Genomic DNA, 21,966 nt, shown 5'->3' on the forward strand with positions numbered 1-21,966 from the left:
ACATAACAAAAATATTTCTGATACCCGTGGTTGTTTTTAAAATGAATTCTGTCAAGATTTATGTAAAAATTCGTGCGAACATAAAGTTTATTCGATAGCTAATATATTCAGAAAAAATTTGAATAATAAATTGATTATGATCTCATAATTAAAATTTATGTGTCACATACTCACATTTAATCGCAAGAGTTTTCATTTGTTAAACCTACTACTCAATGAAAAATTTGAAATTAATGTATTCGTATAAAAAGAGTAAATAATAATAATATTTTTTTTACAAAATTAGAGTTCGAAAATTAATTATTCAAAATTATTTTTTATTTTTTTAAGAATCGAAATATAAACATTGTATGTAATAAAATTCAATTTATTTAAGAATTTGATCACATATGGAATAACTGTTTAGTTGCAAAAGCAACTAAAACTATAATGTCAATGCAAATTGCAACTAAAACTCTAAATACATTACACCTAAACAATTCCAAATTCTTTGGCCAATAATGTGGCTCGAGCTATAAAAAAATTAATGTGATTAGAAAAGTTATTAGTGCTCAATTTTCTTTTTTTCTTATGTAAGGTGAATCTGAAAAAGGATATAAAACACACGTGGCTGTCCTATTTTAACATTTTGAAACGTCGTTGGTGCTCGTCGAAACTATTTCGCATTTCCTATATAAATAACCGCCTACTTTTCATAATATCGGCTTTTCTTTTATATTTTTCTCTTTTTGAAATTCAAAACTCTTTTCTTGAAATACTCATGCTTATAAAAAAGAATCAAATTTTTAATTAACAGTGTGCAAATAAAGCATATTTAAAAAAAAAAATTAAAAAAAAACTATGTATATTAATGTTCATTAGTTGAGTCCTGCATCTACTTAGAGAACGGAAACACTTCTTTTTGATATAGCACTGTTTGTCAGAGCACATTTTACCGTAATAAGTTTGTTTGTAAATATAATTTCATCAAACATCAATCAACAGCATTTTATGATTGTCAAAAATCAACATATGATATCATAGTTTTACTGAATGAAGAAAAATATAAATTTTGAAAGAAAAATTAAAAAAAAACTTGAATATTTATTAATACCACTTAACACAATATTTCGTAGCCGAAATGGTTTTCGAAGCTGTTGTTTGTGATATCGTTAATAAAATTGTGGGAGATTATATCGAAAATTTGGACAGCAAGCAATTAAAAATTGGAATATGGGGAGGTAACTTATCCAAAAATTTACATGCAAAGAAATATATATGATTATTTTCCAGGTGATGTGATTTTACACGATCTTAAACTTCGAGAAAATGCGTTAGATGATTTGGATTTGCCAGTTCAACTTGTGTATGGACATTTAGGTATATAGAATTATATGTAATTTTGATGCTTTTAATTGATTTATTTTTGATAATGTCATCATAAAATTATCTAGCTTATGGCCTGATTAGATAAATTTCAACGTGGAATATTTTTTATTGATTATTATTGAATTCACTTTTTGAATAATGTTCTTTGAAATTTAATACGTGATCTTAGGGTAGAGTTTCAAATAAGTAATTTGATTTGGCATGTTCACATCTGTACAACATAATATATGGACATATGTATGTACATATTCAAAGCAATAAAGTAATTATGTATGTATGTACATTTGATCAAAGTAAACTGTAATTACTATTGAATGTAATAAAAGACTAAGTATATGTACAAAATGTTATGAATACAACAAATATACAAACGTATTTGTTTTAGTAATTATATTTATTTTATCAAAACCCCAATATATGTACATAACATCAATACAAGCAACGACACAGAATTCATAAATGAATTCATAAATTCGAGTCTTTATTTAGTAGCCAAAAATAGGGTGAAAGTAAGATTTGACTAAAAGGTTTAACAAAAGGCAAACAACATAATTAAGCAATAAAATATGCGTACCAACCAAATTTTAATAACGTAGGTAGGTACTTATATAGGTAGCTCTAAAAATGGATTATGTACTACTTACTGTTTAAGAAGAGACAGATTTTAATGTTGAAAACAGCAAACTAAAATAATTTAATATATTTATGCATGTATTCAAGATGATTTTCTCGGAAAATTCTTTTTTTCTACAAAAGAAGAAAATAATGAATTAGGCAAGGATTACAACAAAAATATTATTGCAAAAATTGTATTAGATTAGTGGTTTTTTGTAAGAGCTATTTAAAAAAAAAAATCTATCTTGATGCAGTTTCGCAAAATGTGTTTAACTAATTGAATGTATCCTACATGTAAATATATATTTTTTTAAATTTTAGGTGATTTTGTTTTGAAAATTCCGTGGAAGAATTTATACAGTCAACCCGTCGAGGCCAGAATTGAAAATTTGTATGTTCTTATCACACCTAAACAAGCATTAAGATACAATCAAGAAAAGGAAGAAAAATATGAATTGAGTGCAAAAAAGGCAGTTTTAGCAAAAATAGATGAGGCAAAGGAATATGAATTGGAAAAAGGTATTTTAACTAAATATTAAGAAAGTTCTTTTAAATTTTTTTAAATTTTTATTTTTTTAGAAAAAGCTGCAAAAGATAAAACTTTTACTGAAAAATTAACAGCACAAATAATAAACAACTTGCAAATCAAAATTGCAAATATTCATATAAGATATGAAGACGCAAATACAACGGGAAAACCTTTCGCGTTTGGGATAACGTTACGCAAGTTGGAATTATACACTACAGATGCCGATTGGGTTAAAACGTTTTTATCTGAGCAAGTTAGCAAAGTATTTAAGGTAAAGGTCATTAAAATATTATTTGGTGTACAAGATTTGTAGCTGCAAAAATTAATTTTATTAATTAATAATTTTAGGTTGCTGACCTTGACAGCTTAGCTGCGTATTTAAATTGTAATAGTAAAGATATGTTTTCTCATAATGATATATCTGAGTATGAAAAGCTTTTTAGTGAAACTATTGCTTATCAAAATCACTTGCCCAAATATTATAAATATGGTTTGAAAATGTAAAAATAATTTAAAACTATAATTTCAAGAAATATTTATCGTTTTAGTAATTGGACCTATTTCCTGTTTGGCAAAACTAAAACTTAATATGAATCCTGAGCTCGATACCCCAGCATTTGAAGTTGCTAAAGTAGATTTATATTTAGAAATGCAAAAACTTAATATAAAATTGAATGATGCACAATTTCATGTAATTATAGAAACATAGAAAACTAAATATGAAAGATAATTTAAAAATTTTAGGATCTTTTAAAACTGGCTGATGCAATGAATCGCATGCAACTGGGCTTACCGTATAGGAAATACAGACCATATAACAAAAGTAACAAATTTTTTGAGACATGCTTTGTGTAAATTTTATTAATAAAACAATTTTAAGGTTATAAGGGAAATTACAAAGAATGGTGGAATTTTGCTATTACATGTATATTGGAAGAAACTGTTAACAGAAAAAGACGCAACTGGTCATGGGATCACATAAAAAAACACAGAAAGTTTTGCAATGAATATAAAGAGGTATTTTGAAAATTATTTGAAATCAATAACATTTTTATAAATATTGAATTTTTATAGTTGTTAATTAATAAACTGATGTCTAAAAAACCTAATAATACTGCAAATGAAATGTTGGATTTTTATGAAAAAGAATTGGACTTGTTCAATTTAATATTAATTAGAAATCGGGTCCACTTGGAAGTACAAAATATTTTGATTATATTTAAATTCGTACATAATATTAAAAAATTTTTTTTTAAGGTTGAAAAAAAACGGCAAGAAGAACAAGTTAAAAGCAATACTAAAACTTCTTGGTTTGGTGGTTGGTTCGGATATTCATCGACACAGGAAAAATCATCAAATGAAATTGGTACGGTTTTATTCATAATTTTGATATTTATGTTTATATTAATGCTCTTCTTAACGACTTTGTTATTTTTCTAGTTGAAAAATTTCAAACTGCTATGACTGCTGAAGAAAAGAAAAAACTGTATGATGCTATTGGGTACCACGAGAGTCAGATTGACCTTATTTATCCTGAATCCTATGAAGCAATTCAATTAAAATTCAAACTGATTGCGCTCGAAATTGGACTTTTCTGTGAAAAAGAATGTTCTTTAAACAAAAATAATGCTCAATTAGAGAATTCATTAGATGACCAATCACAAGAACTGATGATGTTAGAATTTTCGGTGGTAACCTGCGAAATTTCACAAAGGCCAGCTGCAAATGCCTTAAAGTAGAACTTTAAAAACATAAAAATGATTTTTAAAAATTTAATTTTCTTTGCTGTAGAGTTATTGCTGGTATGAAAGACATGAAATTGATAGGACTTCAAAGAGGTGATTTTGTTCCAGAACTTATAAGTTCTAATTTAACAGATGAATTTAATTTGCTAAATGTGCATTTTGAAAAAAATCCCATCGATAAGGTTATTTTTACCTGCAGTAAAAATGTAAAACAATTAATTTATTTTAATTATAGAGCTGTGATCAAAAACTTAAGATCGTTGCAAAATCTCTTCGTGCTATTTATGACAGCGATACTATACTTACTTTACTTCAAAAATTCAGCCCACCAAAAGTGAATCTTTCAGAGTATGATTTAATTTTTTTTTTGTATTCCTTCAAGCATGAAATTGTTCTTGGAAAAATTTTGTGAAATAAATCAAATTTTATTGTAGATTTGAAGAAGCTGCTTATGAACAAATGCAAAGAATTTCTGAACGATCTGCCTTAGGACTTGAATATATGGTCGAAAAGCATGATATAGTGTTTGTAGATGTTAGCTTTGAACCTAGTATAGTGCTGATTCCCAAAGATGGTGTTTACTATAAGTATTGAAAATTTTGTAACTTTGAATATTGATGTTGGCCATTATATAACTTTTTGTTTCAAGGAATGAAAGTTCTGCAATAGTATTAAGTTTGGGGAAATTGACAATTAATAGTGAACCACGTACTACTGATACTACAATAGCAAAAATGACTGGGTCTGGAGTGGACAAAGCAACAATTCTTCAAAGAATAATGGATCAAGCCTATGATAAATATAAATTAGCTTTGAATGATATACAAGTAAATTATATAAAAAAATTTAACCTAAAAATATATTTTTAGTTTAAAAAATTTATTTGTTTCACATAAACATTTTTTCCCCAAAAGATTTTAGTTGTAACGCCGAAAGAAAATTGGAAAGAAACCTTGCTGGAAAGTAAATTTACTGCCATGCACTTATTATCTCCAACATCATTATTTGTTAATGCAGATATTTGTGCAATTGACGATGACCCAAGGTTACCAAAAGCTAAAGTTGAAGGTAATCCAATGAAAAAACCCAATGATTACTTTATTCTTTTTTTTTCTAGCGTTACTACCAAATTTGTGCTTATATTTATATGAGAATCGAATGATGTTGGCTTTGGAAATTGCAACAAGTATTCCAACTCCAGAAGAGGCAAAACCGGAAGAACCCATGCCTTTAAAAAAAGTAAATCTATTTTGATTTTTGTTAAAATATTAATCGACTTTACAATTTAAACTTAAAAAGGCCCAAAGCTTTTTGTCTACAAGATCATTAACTGCATTTGATAAAAATCGGAAAGCGAAGGCTAAACCCAAGCCAGAAAAATCTGTGGAGGAATCGGTTGTGCAATATACAACATTGCAAATGGGATTTTCTCTTCAAGGCAATATTGATAAATTCAAGTTAAAATTAATTTTTTTACTTTAAATTATCACAATAGAATTCAAAGTGGTTCTAATGAAATCTGAAGAAGAAAATAATGATGCTGAAACACCACCAGAAACGTATTTGACACCAGTCGAAGATATAAATATAACGCAAGAATTCGATACTTTTGATCAAAATCAACATAAAAAACTGCTAGAACTAAAAATATTACAACTAGATACATTTTTTGCTAAAAGAACATATGAAATGATTGCAACTATCAAGTAAACTTAAAAAATATTTACAGTTTTTAAATTTCAATTAAATAATTAAATTAATAGATTAGGTGCAATTAATTTATTACAAGATGATGAAAGTCTTTCAGAACCTTTAGCTATAATTGATACACCTGGGTTTGTTAAAGATCGTGAATATTTACTTACTATTGATTATACAATGGTTGGAAAACAACAAGGTTTTTGTTTTAATTCAATTTAATTTTAAATTATTTTTAGGCTGATCAACGATCACCAGTTTTTAAGACTAATTATGCATCAACAGAGCAATTTATTCAAATACATTTCAGTATTTTACTTGTAGTTTTACATCAAGAATGTCTCCAAAAGTTATTAGAAGTGAGTTTAATAAATTTATTACAATTTTTATAATTTTCAAGATAATCGTAAAAAATAAAGCAAACTGTCTTAATGGCTTACATATTCAAGATTTCTTTTTGCTATAGTCAAAACTGTTCGCGTTTCCTTTGAATTATTAACAATTAAATAATTATTTTTTTGGCTTGAATCTTTACCTAAACCCTTTAGATAAGTGACAATATACAAAGAAAAATAAAATCGAAAACAGAACAATTTGTGCCGGTTAATCAAGATCGTTTTGCTGATGCTGATACAAGAAGTATATCTTCAACAATGTCTAGAATTCAAAAAGGTGGTGAAGTCTTAAAAAAAAGTTTAACAGCAGCACAACAAAAGAGTAAAATATTTCAAATCCTAAAAGATTTTGAATTTTTTCAATTATTTTTATTTTAAGATTTAAAAAGGATTACTGTTGTGGAAAGTATTAAAATGAGAGTTGTCGCCGATTTTAAAAACTTATCTGTGGAAATCACTTGTTCCAAACGTCCAATTGCTTTACTTGAAATAAAAAACTTTTTTTCAGATTTAATACTTAAATCATCTTATACTGAAGTTTCATTCGGTTTAAAAAATATTCTGATAACAGATTTAAACCCTCACACCATACACAAAAATGTAATTTTACTTTTAACATATTTAATTTCATGATCATTTGTACGTTATCCTTACTTCAGATTCTTTCTATTATTGGCGAAAATGTATTTAAATGCCAAGTTGTAATATATAACTTAGAAGAAACCAAAAATTTTAATTCTGACAATATGAAAATTGAAGTTAACATTGGCTGTGTAAAAATTTTATTTTTGTATTGGTTCGTTAACTCAGTTCTTGTAAGTATTTTAAAAATAATATTTTCTGCTAGCAATAAATTAATAATTGAATTTTAAACAATAGACATTTTTAAATAACTTCCAAGCTGCACAAAATGCTTTGGCAGAGGCTAGTACAAGTGCTGCCGATGCTGCTAAGCAAAATGTTGTGGAAGCTTATGGGCAATCAAAAAGGATACGAATGAATGTTCAAGTAAAGGCTCCCATAATTATTGTACCAATAGACTCAAAAAGCCTGACCGGAATTTGTTTGGATTTAGGATATCTAAGATTTACAACACATACGATGGAAGCCAGAATTGGAAAGGTAAAATTTTGTTTATATGTACATAATTATACTAGTTTACATGACTTCATAAACTTTTTATTATGTAATTCATTTCTCTTTTGTTAGGATAATACTAAAGCCATAATAGATGAAATAAAATTAGATTTGTCAGATTTGAAATTAGGAAATGTTGTCGCCAAAAAAGATTTCGCTGAAGTAATTTTGAATACAGGTAAAGATTTTAGCAATCAAATTTCAATATCAATAAATTGAATTTTCGTTTTTAGGTGAACTTTGTGAATGTCAAACAGTAAAAAGTATATTAGAGCCAGTAAGCTTTACTATTTGTGTTAAAAGGAATGTAACACACATGCTCTTTGATGATCAACCAGAGTTAGATGCTTCTGGTCACCTAAAGTCAATACACGTTAGTATATTCTTGAAAGTTCTAAGGTAAATTCAAAAAAATTTTCAAAAACATTTATTCAGGTTACATTGCACGAAGAGGATTATCGTCTTGTCATGTCTATTTTGGATAAAAATTTGAGCGAAGGGTTACAAGAATTTGAAACAAAATCTGCTGTTGTCGCAAGTCCTCCGCGAGAAAAACAAATTGCAGTAGCAGACATTCATTCACCAGCAGCCTCACCTGATGCCAAAGAAAAAAGTGCTAAACATAAAGTTGGCGTGATTGAAACAATAGCTGAAGAAGTTTCAGAAGAAAAACTTACCTTGATTAAAGATCAGTTGAGATTTAATTTTCAATTTGATGGTGTTATAATCAACTTTCTTGATTGTAAGTTAATCCCACGGGTAACTTTAATTTTCTTTAAATGAGTTAAAAATTCTATTTTCAAGCGAATGGCGGGGGTCTGGCTGAATTCGGTTTACATTTCTTATCAATAAAAGGAAAGAGATTGACTGATGGAACATTAAGTACATCTATTATTCTTTGTGATATCCAATTAGATGACGCTAGACCGGAGTCAAAAAGTAAAATAACCAGGTAAACAATTTTTTAACGCCACTCTGCAAATTAATTTTCAGCATTATATTTTTTAAGATATTTGTCACGAAAAGAGACACTTTCATCAGATTTTGAAAATCAAAATGCACAACAGTTGAAAAGTTCAAAAACCCATATGTTGGATGTAGTAGCAATTATTACATCGGAAGAAACATTTGGTTAGATTGAAAAACTTTTGTTCTAATAGGCCGGACATTTATCTATTTTTTCTTTCAGCGGAAGTTAAAGTTTCTGGTTTCAATCTTATTATTTCCTTAGAGTTTTTAATAAGAATATGTGACTTTTTTGTTATTCCTGAACAAACGGATCCACCTGTTGACGTAGTAATCACCGACCAAAGAAATGTTTATCCAGGTTCGACTTCCAATAAAAGTAAGAAAATTCTCAAATTGAATTTCATATAATAAACAAGTAAGTTTCATTATCAGTTCCAGTTGCAAAGGTTGAAGATCCCAAACCAAAGGGGAAACTTAAGTTTGTACTTCATGTGGAAGAGCCGGATATAATTCTTGTGGAAAGCTTGGATGATATGAATACATATGCTATAATATTTAACGTAATTTCATCGATTTATTATTAGTCAATATTTTATTAATATTAAAGTGATTTTTTATCAATAGACGCAAATTGAATTAAATTATAAGATGATTGAGAATAAGCAATTAGTTTATGCGGAAATCAAAGAATTAAAAATGTATATGTGTGCTTTTAAGCCGGAGAGAAGAGAAGGAACGACTCATTACATAATTCATCCATGTTCTATTGTTCTACAGGGCTCTACACCAGATGAAGAAGGACTGCATTTAAGTTTAAAATGTTCAGATATTATTATAAATATTTCACCAGGCATGTAAATCCTTTGAGGTATCAGCATTGGTTAAAATTATTAATGGAAATGTTGTTAATTCTTTAGGAACAATGGAGCTATTGAATAAAGCAATTGCTGTAACAACTATGAAAAGTGATAAAAAAAATATGAACACTGCTACCGAACAAAATTTGAAGAATATGTGGGAAATCGAACAATATTCTGATCAAGAATTTTGGTTTATGAAAACAGGTAAATTGATACGAAATCATTTTAATTACGAGATAAATAAATTTAAAAATATTTTTTGTTACATTTTTTAATGAAAAGAAAAAGCAGAAGACGTTTTGATTACGGACTTTGAAAACATTCAAAAACGTTCAATGAAAAATAAAGAGGAGCAGTGCGTAATAGAAGTTCCTTCAATTGTTATTATTTTTGAAACTGGAATAGGATTTTTTACAACGCCTATGCTGTTTTTAGATACAAAACTGGAGGGTTGCGCTTATAACTGGAGCTCAAATGTATAATTGATTTTTTGAAATAACATAATTAAGGAAATTTTGTTTTACTTCTAGATACGTATTAACGCTTCGATGACTTTAGTTGTAAATTATTTCAACAATAGTCTTGCTGTTTGGGAACCTTTAATAGAACCAATAGAAAAATTCCAAAAAAACGGTATACAGGAATATGAACCATGGCAGTTAGACTTTTCAATGGAAGTTGGTCAAAGTGATGAAGAATCTGAAGAAAATACTATTACCAAAATACAAATAAAGTCTGTAGAAAACTTAGAAATAACATTGAGCAGAACTTGTTATGATTTGTTGCTGACACTAAGTGAAGCATTCTCAGAAGCATTAGACGAAAAAGGTTTATCGAAACCTCAAGTTATTTCTGCATATACCGTTCAAAATCATACTGGTTTTGATATTACTATTAAATTTCCGAACTCTAGCATATTTACCTTAAATGAATGTTATATATCTAATTCATCTTTTGATGTAAATGAGGGGTTGCAAAAACAAATAATATTTCAGGCTCAGAATGAAAAATCTTCTAATATACAACCAGAAGATATATTAGAATGTATAGTATCGCCTGGAGGTAAAGTTTATTTGCAAACAAAACGTCATTCAATGTTAGAAGCTGGAGATGAAAGCGAAACTATGGACTTAACTATACCAGAGTACAACTTGATTGTTCAGGTGACTTATAAAATATTAGTATATTCATTTAGAAATATAATATAATTGTTATTTTCATTGATTAATTATTTTCTTTTTAATGTTATAATAGATTGGAGAAATACAAAAGGATTTAGTGTTACCTGTAAGTAAATCTGATAAACGATATTTTCCACTATATCGTGATATGAACCAGGAACCATGGGGAATTGTTTCGGAAGTTAAAACTGAATTTGGAACTACTAAAATAAATATTCATGGTGTTGTTGGAGTAAGTTTGGCAAACGAGTAACTAATAAAATAAATAGTACTTACATATAAAATGGGGCCAATATCTTATTTAACATATTGTTTTTTGTTTTTCAAATTTTGAGTGTGTAGATTGCATACCAAATATTATGTGAGAAAAATAAGTTTTTAATTAAACACAAATTTAAAACCCACAATATTTAATATATTATTTAATTTTAGTATTTATTAAAATTAAATAAAAAAAAATTATTATTTTTTGCAGAATATTGTTAAATTAAAAAATTTTATAGCGAAATATTTTTTATTTAATTTTAGATCCAAAATCATTTCAAAACTAGTATTAATATATCCAAAAGTCGGGATGCTAATGATGAACTTTCTTTTATTGGAAATGTTGGTCCAAACGAAATATTTTTCTTACCCCTGTACGCCATATATCCCTCATCAAAGGAGTTATATATAAGTTTACCAGTAATTTTTTATAAGCATTAATTCAAAGATTTTTTTTACTATGTACTATCATTTTATATTAGGGATATACCTATTCGGTGCAAGGCATAAAATGGAATGATAAAATAACAGAAATGGGTTATAAACGTCAAATACAATGTGACCCCATTACCACTTTTGAACCACTGTATATCAATGTTATTAGAGAAAAAAGTGAAATCTATCATGAAACAACTTCAATGCATACTATTGCAAGTGCATTTTACCTTATTCATTTAAGACCGCCATTATATTTTCGTAATTTTCTACCAATTCAAGTTAAGTTATCAGTCAGCGGCTGTAGTGTTAAATCTGGTAAATATATACTTTTTATTATAAAACAAATTCTAGTAAGACTTTTGTTTTAAGGCTTTTTAGACGATGTTGATTCTAAATCAAAGTTATCTGTTCAAAAAGAAGATTTCTTAGATTATGGCGAAAAATCGGTAGATCCTGGTGACGTATTGCAATTACCTACTGTTAAATTGACGGGAAAAGTTGGAGAAACCAAAAGTTATATAGTACTTAGGGTAATTTCAAAAATTTATTTGGCCATACAAAATAAAATAAAGAAAATTGATTTTTTTTTCAATTTTTCAGTTGCTACAATACCTTGAAAAGGATTGGTCTTGCACAACTGAAATTCCGCAAAATTATGAAGAGTTTGAGACATGGACTTTTTCATCTTACGATTCAGCCGCTAAAATGGATCTGGATTTGGGAGTAAGGTATAGTATTAAACTCCGTAATTTTACTATTTGATTCTATATAAAAATCTTTAACTTTCAAGATTTGAAAATCGTCACGGGAGCTTAATGGTTACTTTATTTAGCCCATTTTGGCTCATTAATAAAACCGGACTCTTACTAACTTACAAGGTGAATTTGAATTTCAAAGTATATAATTTTCATTATGTTAAATTAATTTTTAGGTTCAGCTAGACTCAATAAATTTGTTATATCACCCACCAGATTATCATTTACCGATACTTTTTTCATTCAAAAAGAAATTATTTGCAAAGAAAAGTATTACGATTCGTGTTGAGAATGGTGAATGGAGCGAAAAAATTCCTTTAGATATTGCTGGTGCAGCAGGAGATGTTAAATGCGAGCTTGAAGGAAATACTTATAAGGTTTTTATTTTTGTATACAATACTTATGTCCTGTTTAATGAAAATGATTGTTCTCCTAATTAGATTGGTGTCCATAACCATTTGACATATAATTCTCTAACAAAGCAAATTACTTTTATTCCATATTTTGTTGCAATAAACAAATGCATCGATTTTAGCATAGAAATTCAAGAACATAATCGCCCCGCTGATCCTTGGACAACGGTAAATAAAATAATTCCATTTAGTTGTATATAAAATATTTCAATTTCATTTAGATTGGACCTGACGAATGCATTCCCTTTTGGCCTCAAGGTGAGGCTAGCAATAGGATGGTAGTTAGAATACTAGGAGAAACACAAAGTTCAGTTCCTTTTCCTTATGACGAAGGCCACCATACTTTATTAAAATTAGATAACAGCGTTGTTAGTAGTATTTATTAATGAAATCTACATTATACACGTTACAAATTTTGAACAATATAATAATCAAGATTTTAATATTTGTAAATTCAATAGTTCGGTGCTGTTAATGTTGATGTACAGGTAACCGAGGGTGGAACGTATATAACATTTAAGCAATATAATGTTGGTGACGCACCTGGTCTTCTCATAAATCATACAAATTCCAGTATAATATATTGGGAAAAGAAAGATGTCAATCGAAGGTAAATATTTTTTGTTCATTGCCTTTATCATTTATGTAATTTTTCGCGTTAGTTCATTGGACCCAAACGAGAAAGTGCTTTTAACTTGGGGTAATCCTTCTGGCGAAAGAATTATAGTATGGCAAGATGGTAAACATGAAATTGAAAGCGATTTGAGACGCGATGGAGTTGGAAAGTTTAAGTAAAATTTGGTGAACTGTAAAAGAAAACACTTTAGTTAAATTAATTTTTTTAAGGCTTAATAATTCAACGACAGCATATTGGGTTAGTTTCCTAGATGGACTTCAAAGAATAATTTTATTCACTGAAACGGAATGGATAGCGGAGCAAGCAGAAAGTAATGCAAATTTGCAAAAAATTAATCAGGATATAGAATTTTCATTGCATGGGATAGGAATATCTATTGTAAACAATATTAGCAAAGTCGATATAACATATTTATGTATTAAAAGTTCAGGTAAATTATGTAGAAAAAATCATTAGAAAATTCTAAAAGATGATAACTAAAAATTTCTTCTTCTAAATTCTAAGTTTTCGTTACTTTAAATTTATTTTATATGCAGGAAGAATATGGCAGTATCAAAAATCCAAAAGTAACAGATGGAAACAATTAAAAATTGCTCAAAATGAATTGATAGAAACCAAATATCAAGAATATTTAAATGAACAACGTGTGGGTAATGAAATGAAACAATATTCATTATCTGAAGAACAAACTGATATCGTAAGGTTTATCGTTTATTAGAAATTTAACTCATATAAAAAATATTTTAACTTTCATTTAGGTGAATTTTAAAGAAATGACTTGGTCTAAAACTGTAAAAGATATTAGAAAATTAAAAAGAACTTTTTATCCAGGAGTATGGATTTCTATGAAGAGCTCGCCATTCCAGATGCAAATTCATGCGAAAATTAACCGTATTCAAATAGATAACCAGTTAACTGATTGCGTATTTCCTGTTGTTTTGGCACCAATTCCACCACCAAAAACTGTGGCGGCTTCTATTGGTAAAATCAAAATATAGACATAAAAATTTTTGTTAACTACAATGAAAATTGTTCTTTAAAACAAAAACAAATATTTTTAAAAATTAATGTATTATAATTAAAAATTAAAGTATTATATTTTCTTTAGAATTTAAGCCATTCATCGAAAGTAGCATAGTTAAGAGAGTAATTCCTAATTCTAATATGAACCAGTTTAAGTATTGCACGCTACTAATACAAGAATTTCATATCAAAGTTGATCTGCCTTTTCTGACTGCACTGTCCGAAATGTTTACTACAGACACAACAGATCAACAAGCCGTAAGCCAAAACTAAAAATTCTAAAAATTGTTCTAATACGTATCCTTGTTTTGTATCTACAGGCAAAACTTTTTGCTGAAGATGTTGGTTCAATTCAAAGTCCACTTTCAGATTTAGTAGCTTCACATTCTCTAGCTGAGTTAAAACATTTTTACGACAATTTGCATTTGGGTCCATTAAAGATCCATGTTTCCTTCTCACTAGCTGGCGCTGAGCCTGGAGCTTTACCAGGCATACTTTCGCCAATAGTACAAGGTGTTGGAGTTACACTTACAGATGTTAATGATGTTGTATTTAGGTATAAATGATTTTTAAAATATTTCATATAATATTCAATATATACAATGAATAACTTCTAACAAATAGATTGGCATACTTTCAAAGAGAATATTCATTTTATACGAAACAGCAGTTACAATCAGAAATAACGACGCATTATGTTGGTCAAGGTTTAAAACAACTATACGTTCTAGTTTTTGGATTAGACGTTTTAGGAAATCCTTATGGGTTAGTCGTTGGTATAACAAAAGGAGTTGAAGATTTATTTTATGAACCGTTTCAAGTACATATTATAATTAAACCTTTGAAAATAAAAACAATCTGATTTAACTTATTTTTTAGGGAGCTATTCAAGGCCCAGGAGAATTTGTTCAGGGTTTGGCTCTCGGTGTAAAATCATTATTTGGTCACACAGTAGGAGGAGCCGCTGGTGCAGTTTCAAAGTATTAAATGCAGATAAAAGCTTACATGTACTTTTTTCAAAATAATATATGTATTTTTAAATATTTTAAGAATAACTGGTGCCATGGGTAAAGGAATAGCAGCACTTACTTTTGACAAAGAATACCAACGAAAACGAAGGGAAGCTTTGAATAAAAAACCAGCGAATTTCCAAGAACAGATTGCTAGAAGCGGAAAGGGTTTAGTAATGGTAATAAGTAGTATTTTCCTTATATTACTGTCTGAAGTATATTTATCATGTATTATCACTTAAGGGCGTTGTTGATGGTGTAACCGGAGTTTTTACAAAGCCAATAAGTGGAGCCAAAGAAGAAGGTGTTGGTGGATTCTTTAAAGGACTAGGAAAAGGGGCTATTGGTTTAGTGGCAAGACCAACCGCAGGAGTTGTTGATTTTGCCAGTGGAAGTCTGGGAGCTGTAAAAAGATGCACGGAAACTCTTGAAGAGGTACAACGTGTTAGACCTCCACGTTTTATTCATCCTGACAATGTTTTGAAACCTTACGCTTACTATGAAGCTCACGGAAATAAAATGCTTAAGTAAATTAATAAATTATTAAAATCTGATTTTTTATTAAATCATTGAAAAAAATGTTAACATTTTTTAGAGAAATAGATAAAGGCAAATATGCGCACACAGACGAATTTAAACATTGTGAAGAAGTACAAAAGAGTGGGGAACTAGTTATAGTTACTAATCATAGAGTTATGTACGCAACAAAGAATGATCTATTTGGTACCTGGAGTGTAATTTGATTCAATAATTCTGTAAATATGTTTACTTGATGATTCGTTTCTTTAGATTCAATGGACTTATCGTTGGCCTGAAATATTTTCGATTAAGTCAACCGAAAATTCCGTGATTGTGGTGATAAAAGGTAACACCAAAAAAGGTTTGTTTACGTCTTCTGAACCGATTCAAAAATTAATAGAACCTAAGCATAAAGCAAGAATTGCATTACTAACGGAACTAATGAGTTCTTTGAAATCGTTAGATGGCGAATAAATGTTCACAATTTTTTTTATTGCAAACAACCCTATATCCACACATTAAATTTTTCTAGCTTTTTAAATCAATTAAAACAAAAACTTATTCAATCACGTTAGGTTTTCCTTATATTAAATTTGTTGAATTATGAAAATGGAAACATTTACATATATCATTTAGCAATTAGAGGACCATAAATAACATAAAAAAAATCTTTAATTCAATTGAAAATTGATATTGACATTCGCGTCAAAAGTTCAAATTTAAAACATGAAAAAAGTAACAAAAAAAATATAACTGCATGTAAAAAAGTTTTATATAAAATTTCACGCTTTTGGTAAATATACATACATATTTTTGTTTTTATAAATTTATGAATTTTCACAATAAAAATACAAACTAGACAATAAATAGTGTACGTAGTTTATGTTTGAATTTGAAGTTTTAAAAAGGTAACTAAATTCTTGAGGTAAAAATTAATCTATCTCAGTATGTCTTTATTTATCTTATTAAAGAAGTTTAATAAAAGTTTACCAAAAAAATATAAAATTTAAATTATTTTTTAGCTGCGTGTGCCGGAGCCATACAGTTTCCATCTGGATACCTTTTTCGGAACGAAGTTATCAATTCTGGGTCAATTAATCTAATTCCATCTAATTGGTTTCCCAAGGTTATCCTGAAATTTCGATATTTTCATTGAAAAATTTTTTTGCATTATTTTTCATTACCAATTTGGTTGAACATTATGTGGTCTTCCGAATAATTCAATTTTTCGTGTTCCAGGACTTAATCTTTCAATTATACCATAAATTTCGTCTGGTTTATGGCTAGTTGCCCGAACTTCCGCAACTATTACATCACAATCTAGCCCCCGATTCAGGTTCTTTGGGTTTCCTTTCATTCCAACTAAACAATGTTCTTTTCCATGATTAAGCCAATGACCAGTTCTTCCAGTTCGTATAATTCTTTGTAACTGATTAGTTTTTACCCAAAGAAGTTCATCTACCCGTTCATATCTTTTGAAATTTTATATCAAAACGTGTTTATTTTTTTAAAAGCTAATTTTTACCCCCATAGTTTCAAGCATTCTCTGCCTAACTCCATTGCACGACCAGTTACCCATAAAAATATTAAACCATCGTCTTGCAATGCAGGTACTCCTAGTTGTCTCATTTCGTCATCTGACATAGTTCCTTTAATTAAAAATAATTTTTCCAATTGAAAAAAATATTTTTTAAATTTAAAAAATGAAAATATTTTTTTTAATTACAAAAGAATTATTGAAACAAATAAGCCAAAATTAATTTACCATATGGTAATTCCTGGAAAAAAATATATTATATTAAAAAGGGATATAATTGAAAAAGTTTAATGTCATATCTTACCATGTGAATATCCCATGGAGGATCTGCCATAACCACCGCAAACTTTCCAAGCACAGTCATATCTAAATAACTACATAGTCTTAAATTAAACATATGTTTTGATTTTACCGATTTTTTTTATTATACCGCAAATCACATTGAATCCACTGTGGTGGATATAAGGTAACATTTGGATCTGCAGCTCTTTTCAAAGTTGATATCTCTTCAGGGCGATTATTATTAATATTGGGATGAGCATCTACTTCATAATGAACGTATCTGAAATATTAACAAGTTTGAACGAGAACTCTTTATATATCATAAAGCTAAGCTTCAAATTTTCGTACTTGCAAGTTATCATATGAAAACATGTGTTTAAAAAACTACAATCGCCTAAGGATTCATCAGTATGAGCTTGAATAATTTTTTTGAAATGGAGCTTTGTACACTTGTCTGTTGTTTCATCGGTGTCGTCTTTTATTAAAGTAACGGCGTTTTCAACTGGTTCGTTTGTTGAATCTGTATCATTTGATTTTTCTTCTGTATTGGAATTTTCATCGTCATTACGAGATTTTTTTACAGAAGACATTTCAGCTGCAGCTTGTTGAGCCTTAAATAAATAATTAAATAAATTCTCATGTAGGAAAGAAATAAAAATTAATCACTTTTAGACATTCTATTTTAGTACCATGGGGACAAAATTCCATAACTTGTGCCCCACCATGTGACTTAAATTTTTCAGCTAAAGAACGTTCTTTTGCCGTTGGCTTTGTCAGTAACTCCAATATTTCTTCTCCAACTTGTTTGCTCTGTTTTTCTCTTGTAGAAGGCATTGATAACAACGACTAATTTTTCCCAAAATTTAAGTGTTTTTTTAAAGAAATTTTTATTGCTGTCTATAACTATGAACACATTTTTACCATAATATCATCAGCATCATTAGAGGAATCTTTCAACAAAGATTTTTTCTCGGTTTCCAAAATTTTTATGTACTTTCTCGAATTATCATCATCTTCTTCTTCACTTCCCGTATCTAAAATATTCGTGTATTTTTGTTCAAACAAAAATGTACATATATTACAAATATAAATTTATATAATGCATGCACTAACATTTTCTTTTTTGATCGTTTTCTAAAACGTTAGAACATTTATCAGATGTAAAGCTCTTATAAAGATCAATAACTTCCTTTTGGTTAATAGAAATTACTTCAAAACCAGGCTCTCCATTGATTGATACATTTTTTATGCTGAAAGTTTCAATTGTTAAGTTTTTAAGTAACTTAATCTATCATGAAATATACCCAACAGCTCCTTGCAAATCTAAACGCCTTAAAATGTAGCAAACTACATCTTTTGTTATCGTGCGGTCCATGTTTTTTTCTAATTTTTCCGTGAGTTGAATAGAGTTTATTGGCAAAACAACATTATTTCCTGATAAAATTTGAAGTAACATTCTTTCTATTTCTAAATCTGTAAGACGAATAAAGAATTTAACAAAACAAAAGTAATAAATTGATTGCATTACCAGTATCGGTCATATCATCGTCTTTAAAGGAACCGACATTAGTTGTCGAAGAACAAAATATGTCTTGACGCTCTTTTTTCCTTTTTTCAAGTCTTTCTCTGAAGCTGTTTCGCTTGCTCTTGATAGCTTGAATTTCATCCCAAGCATCACTCATCACAAATTAGTGCTTTAAAACAGTTTTGAATTTAATTATAATTTTTTGCACACAAATGAAACTCTGAGTTTTCCGTATTAAATAAATGTAATGTCAAAGCAAAATATTTCAAGTTGAACCATATATATTTTTTTTGCCACGGCCTGTCAGTTCGTTCCGGTAAATAGTAGAAAGAGACCGAAATTGTAGTATATTTTGTGTTTCTTTCGCTTTGTATTAGACTGAACTTAAACTTGTCTAAAGGGTTGAAAGGAAGTTTCAACTCGTCTAAAAAGTTCTGAATTTGAGTTAGTTTGAAACTACAGGTTCATCCTTTCGCAATATTTTAAAATATAATTCAATATTGTTATCTTAGTAAAATATATAAAAAGTTTTGTCTCATTGTAAAGATTTTTTTTTTTTACCCAAAATTTTTATACCACTTTTTTTTATTTCAACTCATTTTGAAGTTGTCAAGAATCTTTTTTTGAATTTTCTAATCAGGTTGTTTTAAATTAGTTTCCAGGTTTATTATTTATTGAAATTTAGATGATTAATTTTTTTTTTGGTTGATGATCCCACAAAAACGTCATTCAGTCCTTTTGATTTTCATGGACTGATTGATTTCAATCTGCGACTAAGACTTAGGTACAGTTTACATATACGACAAAATCTATTATTTAATCTGATGTAAGCAGTACCTTAAATTATTTTAATTTTTTTTTAACCCTTCCGTTTGATTTTAATAGGAGTTGGCCGTCAACATAAGAAACAACAACAAATATAAAATACTAAATTACACAATTCTATATAACACTTTTTTAAATTTTTTTTGTATTTTTCTTTATTGCAATCAATTGCAACCGTTTTCAATTGAACAACATTACATTCATAACAATTTCTGAGCAAAATCTCACCTTATTTTCTCACTTTTTCACTTTTGTTTTGATTTTGTTTTAGTAAAAGAGAAAAAGTCAAATAATAATAATAATAATAATAATAGCACAAAATAAAAAAAAAAAATTTTCTAATTGTCAGTTGATATCGAGGCGTAACGTGAGAATGTTTAAGAATAAAATAAGTTAAGTTCGTATAGAATGTATATTATGATTTTTCTTCACATTTTATCATTATTGTAGATAAATTTATCAAATTGATACTAGTTGCATAATTTCACTAAAGAAAAATTAAGGTATAAAATGGTTTTAACTACTATAAAATATGTAAAAAAAATAATAGGAAAATCCTGAAATGAAAGATATTCGGGGATATTTACTCAAATATGTAAAAAATTAAAAAAAATAAATTTATAAAAAGCTGAGTCAATGTTAGAAAAAAAATATCAACTTTAAAATATAAAATACATGATAATTACAATTTTCTAAATTTGTGAATAGAAATAAAATAAAATTGTATAAATTACATTTTTCATAAATTTGAATATAAAACAGCTTCCGAAAATTTTCATAAAAAAAAAAGATGCTGATGGGTATCTAAGTATCTCCTTATTTTAGTAGGTACCTACGTTTTTCATCTTATAAATACATATTTTATTATTTGCTGGTTTCGGTTTCTTTTGTTATAAGTTTACCATTTAAAATAAACGAAGTACGTAAAAGTAAAATTTAAACATAATTAAGGTGTACACATTGTATAGATAAAATTTTCATTCAAATAAACTATGTACATATGTACAAATTTAGATATTATGTGTGTATGTATATTCTTATATTCAGTTGAGTTGCATATTTTTATTATGAACGAGAAAGTAGTACATACAATAATTTGTATTTTGTTTTTGTAAAAAAACTTATCTTTTTTAAATATGTATATAATGAATTATTTACTTATAGAATTCATTTATAAAATATTTTTGTTTTTTAATTTCATGAAAAATTCAGATGTAAATAGTTAAAATCTGCAATATCACTATAAATAAACGATTGACTTACATATATATGTATGATTCCTTTTCTTCGTATTTTTATCTATTAATAATAATTAGTTCAATAGCACAATTTTGACCCTAATATTAAAACGTTTTTTAGGGTCTTAATCCTAAATGATTATTTATTTTCATAAATACAAATACTTTACTTATTATGTGTCATAATTTAATTTTGATAATTCATTCTTTTCTTTTTATTTTTCAGCTTATCAACGTTAAAAGTGCAAAACTATAAAGCAAAAAATTTTTCGGCAATAAAAGTTTGGAATACTTATTTATTCATGTTTTGTTTAAAAAACTTCCTATAAAATAAAAAATATTAAATTTAATAAAAAGTAAAAAAAAATATATGTACATACATATACATATATGTATAAATAAATAATAAATTATTTAAAAATAATCTAGATAATTTAACAAAATAATTTAAGTGTTTTATAAATATTTAATAATTTTAAAGGCAAGTAATTAGTATACATAGTATATATTTGTATTATGTATATCGTAAAATAAGATTTCAATAATATATATTTCTCAACAATTTACCTACCTACATATAAAGAATAAAAAGTGAAAGGTTTCAAATTTAAGAGGGTATCTAAGTATCTTAACTAGATACATAATTTTAATTAAATTTTGTGGTTATTTCAATATTTAAAAACCTGCCTAGATTTGTTAGATTCATTTCAGCATATATATATATATAAGTATTATAATATATATATATATAATTATTAATATAATAATTTTTATACAAAATATATAGGCATAACATATAGAAAATACCGCAAATTATTATTTTTGAGCAAAAATACATAAAAAAAATAGTAACAAAAAGTATAAAATTTTTCTGATACATAATATTATTATACTCTAAAATTTACATAACCGTATAGAAAAATTTTTTTCTGATTTCTAAAATTTTGTTTCTAAGTAAGTGAAAAAAATAAAATATTTTTATTTGAGTCCAACTAAATAAAAT

General features: G+C 27.6%; 2 protein-coding genes across 2 annotated transcripts; one reads left to right on the forward strand and one right to left on the reverse strand.

Moving 5' to 3' along the window:
* The first annotated feature begins 1,020 nt into the window (after positions 1 to 1,020).
* LOC129607195 (intermembrane lipid transfer protein Vps13) lies at positions 1,021 to 16,346 on the forward strand. The gene is made up of 58 exons (XM_055517987.1): positions 1,021 to 1,220; positions 1,273 to 1,359; positions 2,305 to 2,502; positions 2,563 to 2,783; positions 2,861 to 3,002; positions 3,061 to 3,203; positions 3,257 to 3,335; positions 3,393 to 3,529; positions 3,587 to 3,709; positions 3,770 to 3,878; positions 3,953 to 4,247; positions 4,304 to 4,439; positions 4,493 to 4,605; positions 4,692 to 4,844; positions 4,907 to 5,084; positions 5,172 to 5,325; positions 5,375 to 5,496; positions 5,557 to 5,695; positions 5,753 to 5,963; positions 6,021 to 6,138; positions 6,195 to 6,314; positions 6,504 to 6,672; positions 6,730 to 6,950; positions 7,010 to 7,165; positions 7,230 to 7,472; positions 7,560 to 7,665; positions 7,721 to 7,860; positions 7,923 to 8,229; positions 8,292 to 8,439; positions 8,497 to 8,618; positions 8,677 to 8,832; positions 8,889 to 9,016; positions 9,081 to 9,306; positions 9,374 to 9,520; positions 9,599 to 9,792; positions 9,847 to 10,479; positions 10,571 to 10,729; positions 11,026 to 11,181; positions 11,244 to 11,514; positions 11,569 to 11,729; positions 11,800 to 11,927; positions 11,990 to 12,077; positions 12,131 to 12,331; positions 12,395 to 12,535; positions 12,589 to 12,735; positions 12,829 to 12,977; positions 13,030 to 13,158; positions 13,214 to 13,434; positions 13,541 to 13,701; positions 13,763 to 13,985; positions 14,113 to 14,285; positions 14,348 to 14,583; positions 14,652 to 14,847; positions 14,907 to 15,007; positions 15,078 to 15,216; positions 15,281 to 15,564; positions 15,633 to 15,771; positions 15,827 to 16,346. Exons 1-58 carry the CDS (start codon positions 1,121 to 1,123, stop codon positions 16,028 to 16,030), a joined length of 9,981 nt encoding a protein of 3,326 aa, XP_055373962.1. The 5' UTR covers positions 1,021 to 1,120; the 3' UTR covers positions 16,031 to 16,346.
* Positions 16,347 to 16,482: 136 nt separating this feature from the next.
* LOC129607196 (N6-adenosine-methyltransferase MT-A70-like protein) lies at positions 16,483 to 19,161 on the reverse strand. The gene is made up of 12 exons (XM_055517988.1): positions 18,904 to 19,161; positions 18,680 to 18,848; positions 18,489 to 18,625; positions 18,297 to 18,409; positions 18,042 to 18,221; positions 17,724 to 17,986; positions 17,524 to 17,655; positions 17,398 to 17,467; positions 17,322 to 17,334; positions 17,082 to 17,205; positions 16,741 to 17,028; positions 16,483 to 16,688 (listed from the first exon to the last, which is right to left on the reverse strand). Exons 1-12 carry the CDS (start codon positions 19,055 to 19,057, stop codon positions 16,568 to 16,570), a joined length of 1,764 nt encoding a protein of 587 aa, XP_055373963.1. The 5' UTR covers positions 19,058 to 19,161; the 3' UTR covers positions 16,483 to 16,567.
* Between the last annotated feature and the right edge of the window lie 2,805 nt (positions 19,162 to 21,966).

Source organism: Condylostylus longicornis, unplaced genomic scaffold (genome assembly GCF_029603195.1).
Source record: "Condylostylus longicornis isolate FDR11 unplaced genomic scaffold, ASM2960319v2 ptg000027l, whole genome shotgun sequence".
Classification (NCBI taxonomy): domain Eukaryota; kingdom Metazoa; phylum Arthropoda; class Insecta; order Diptera; family Dolichopodidae; genus Condylostylus; species Condylostylus longicornis.

Excerpts from the sequence above, each read along its gene's own strand:
- LOC129607195 (XM_055517987.1), top strand. The coding sequence starts at position 1,121 with ATGGTTTTCGAAGCTGTTGTTTGTGATATCGTTAATAAAATTGTGGGA. Across the intron at positions 10,730-11,025 it reads ATATTCATGGTGTTGTTGGA|ATCCAAAATCATTTCAAAAC; the intron begins GTAAGTTTGGCA and ends ATTTAATTTTAG. Across the intron at positions 11,182-11,243 it reads AGTTATATATAAGTTTACCA|GGATATACCTATTCGGTGCA; the intron begins GTAATTTTTTAT and ends ATTTTATATTAG.
- LOC129607196 (XM_055517988.1), bottom strand. The coding sequence starts at position 19,057 with ATGAGTGATGCTTGGGATGAAATTCAAGCTATCAAGAGCAAGCGAAAC. Across the intron at positions 18,222-18,296 it reads ATGATGCTGATGATATTATG|TCGTTGTTATCAATGCCTTC; the intron begins GTAAAAATGTGT and ends GGGAAAAATTAG. Across the intron at positions 16,689-16,740 it reads CATAATGTTCAACCAAATTG|GATAACCTTGGGAAACCAAT; the intron begins GTAATGAAAAAT and ends TCGAAATTTCAG.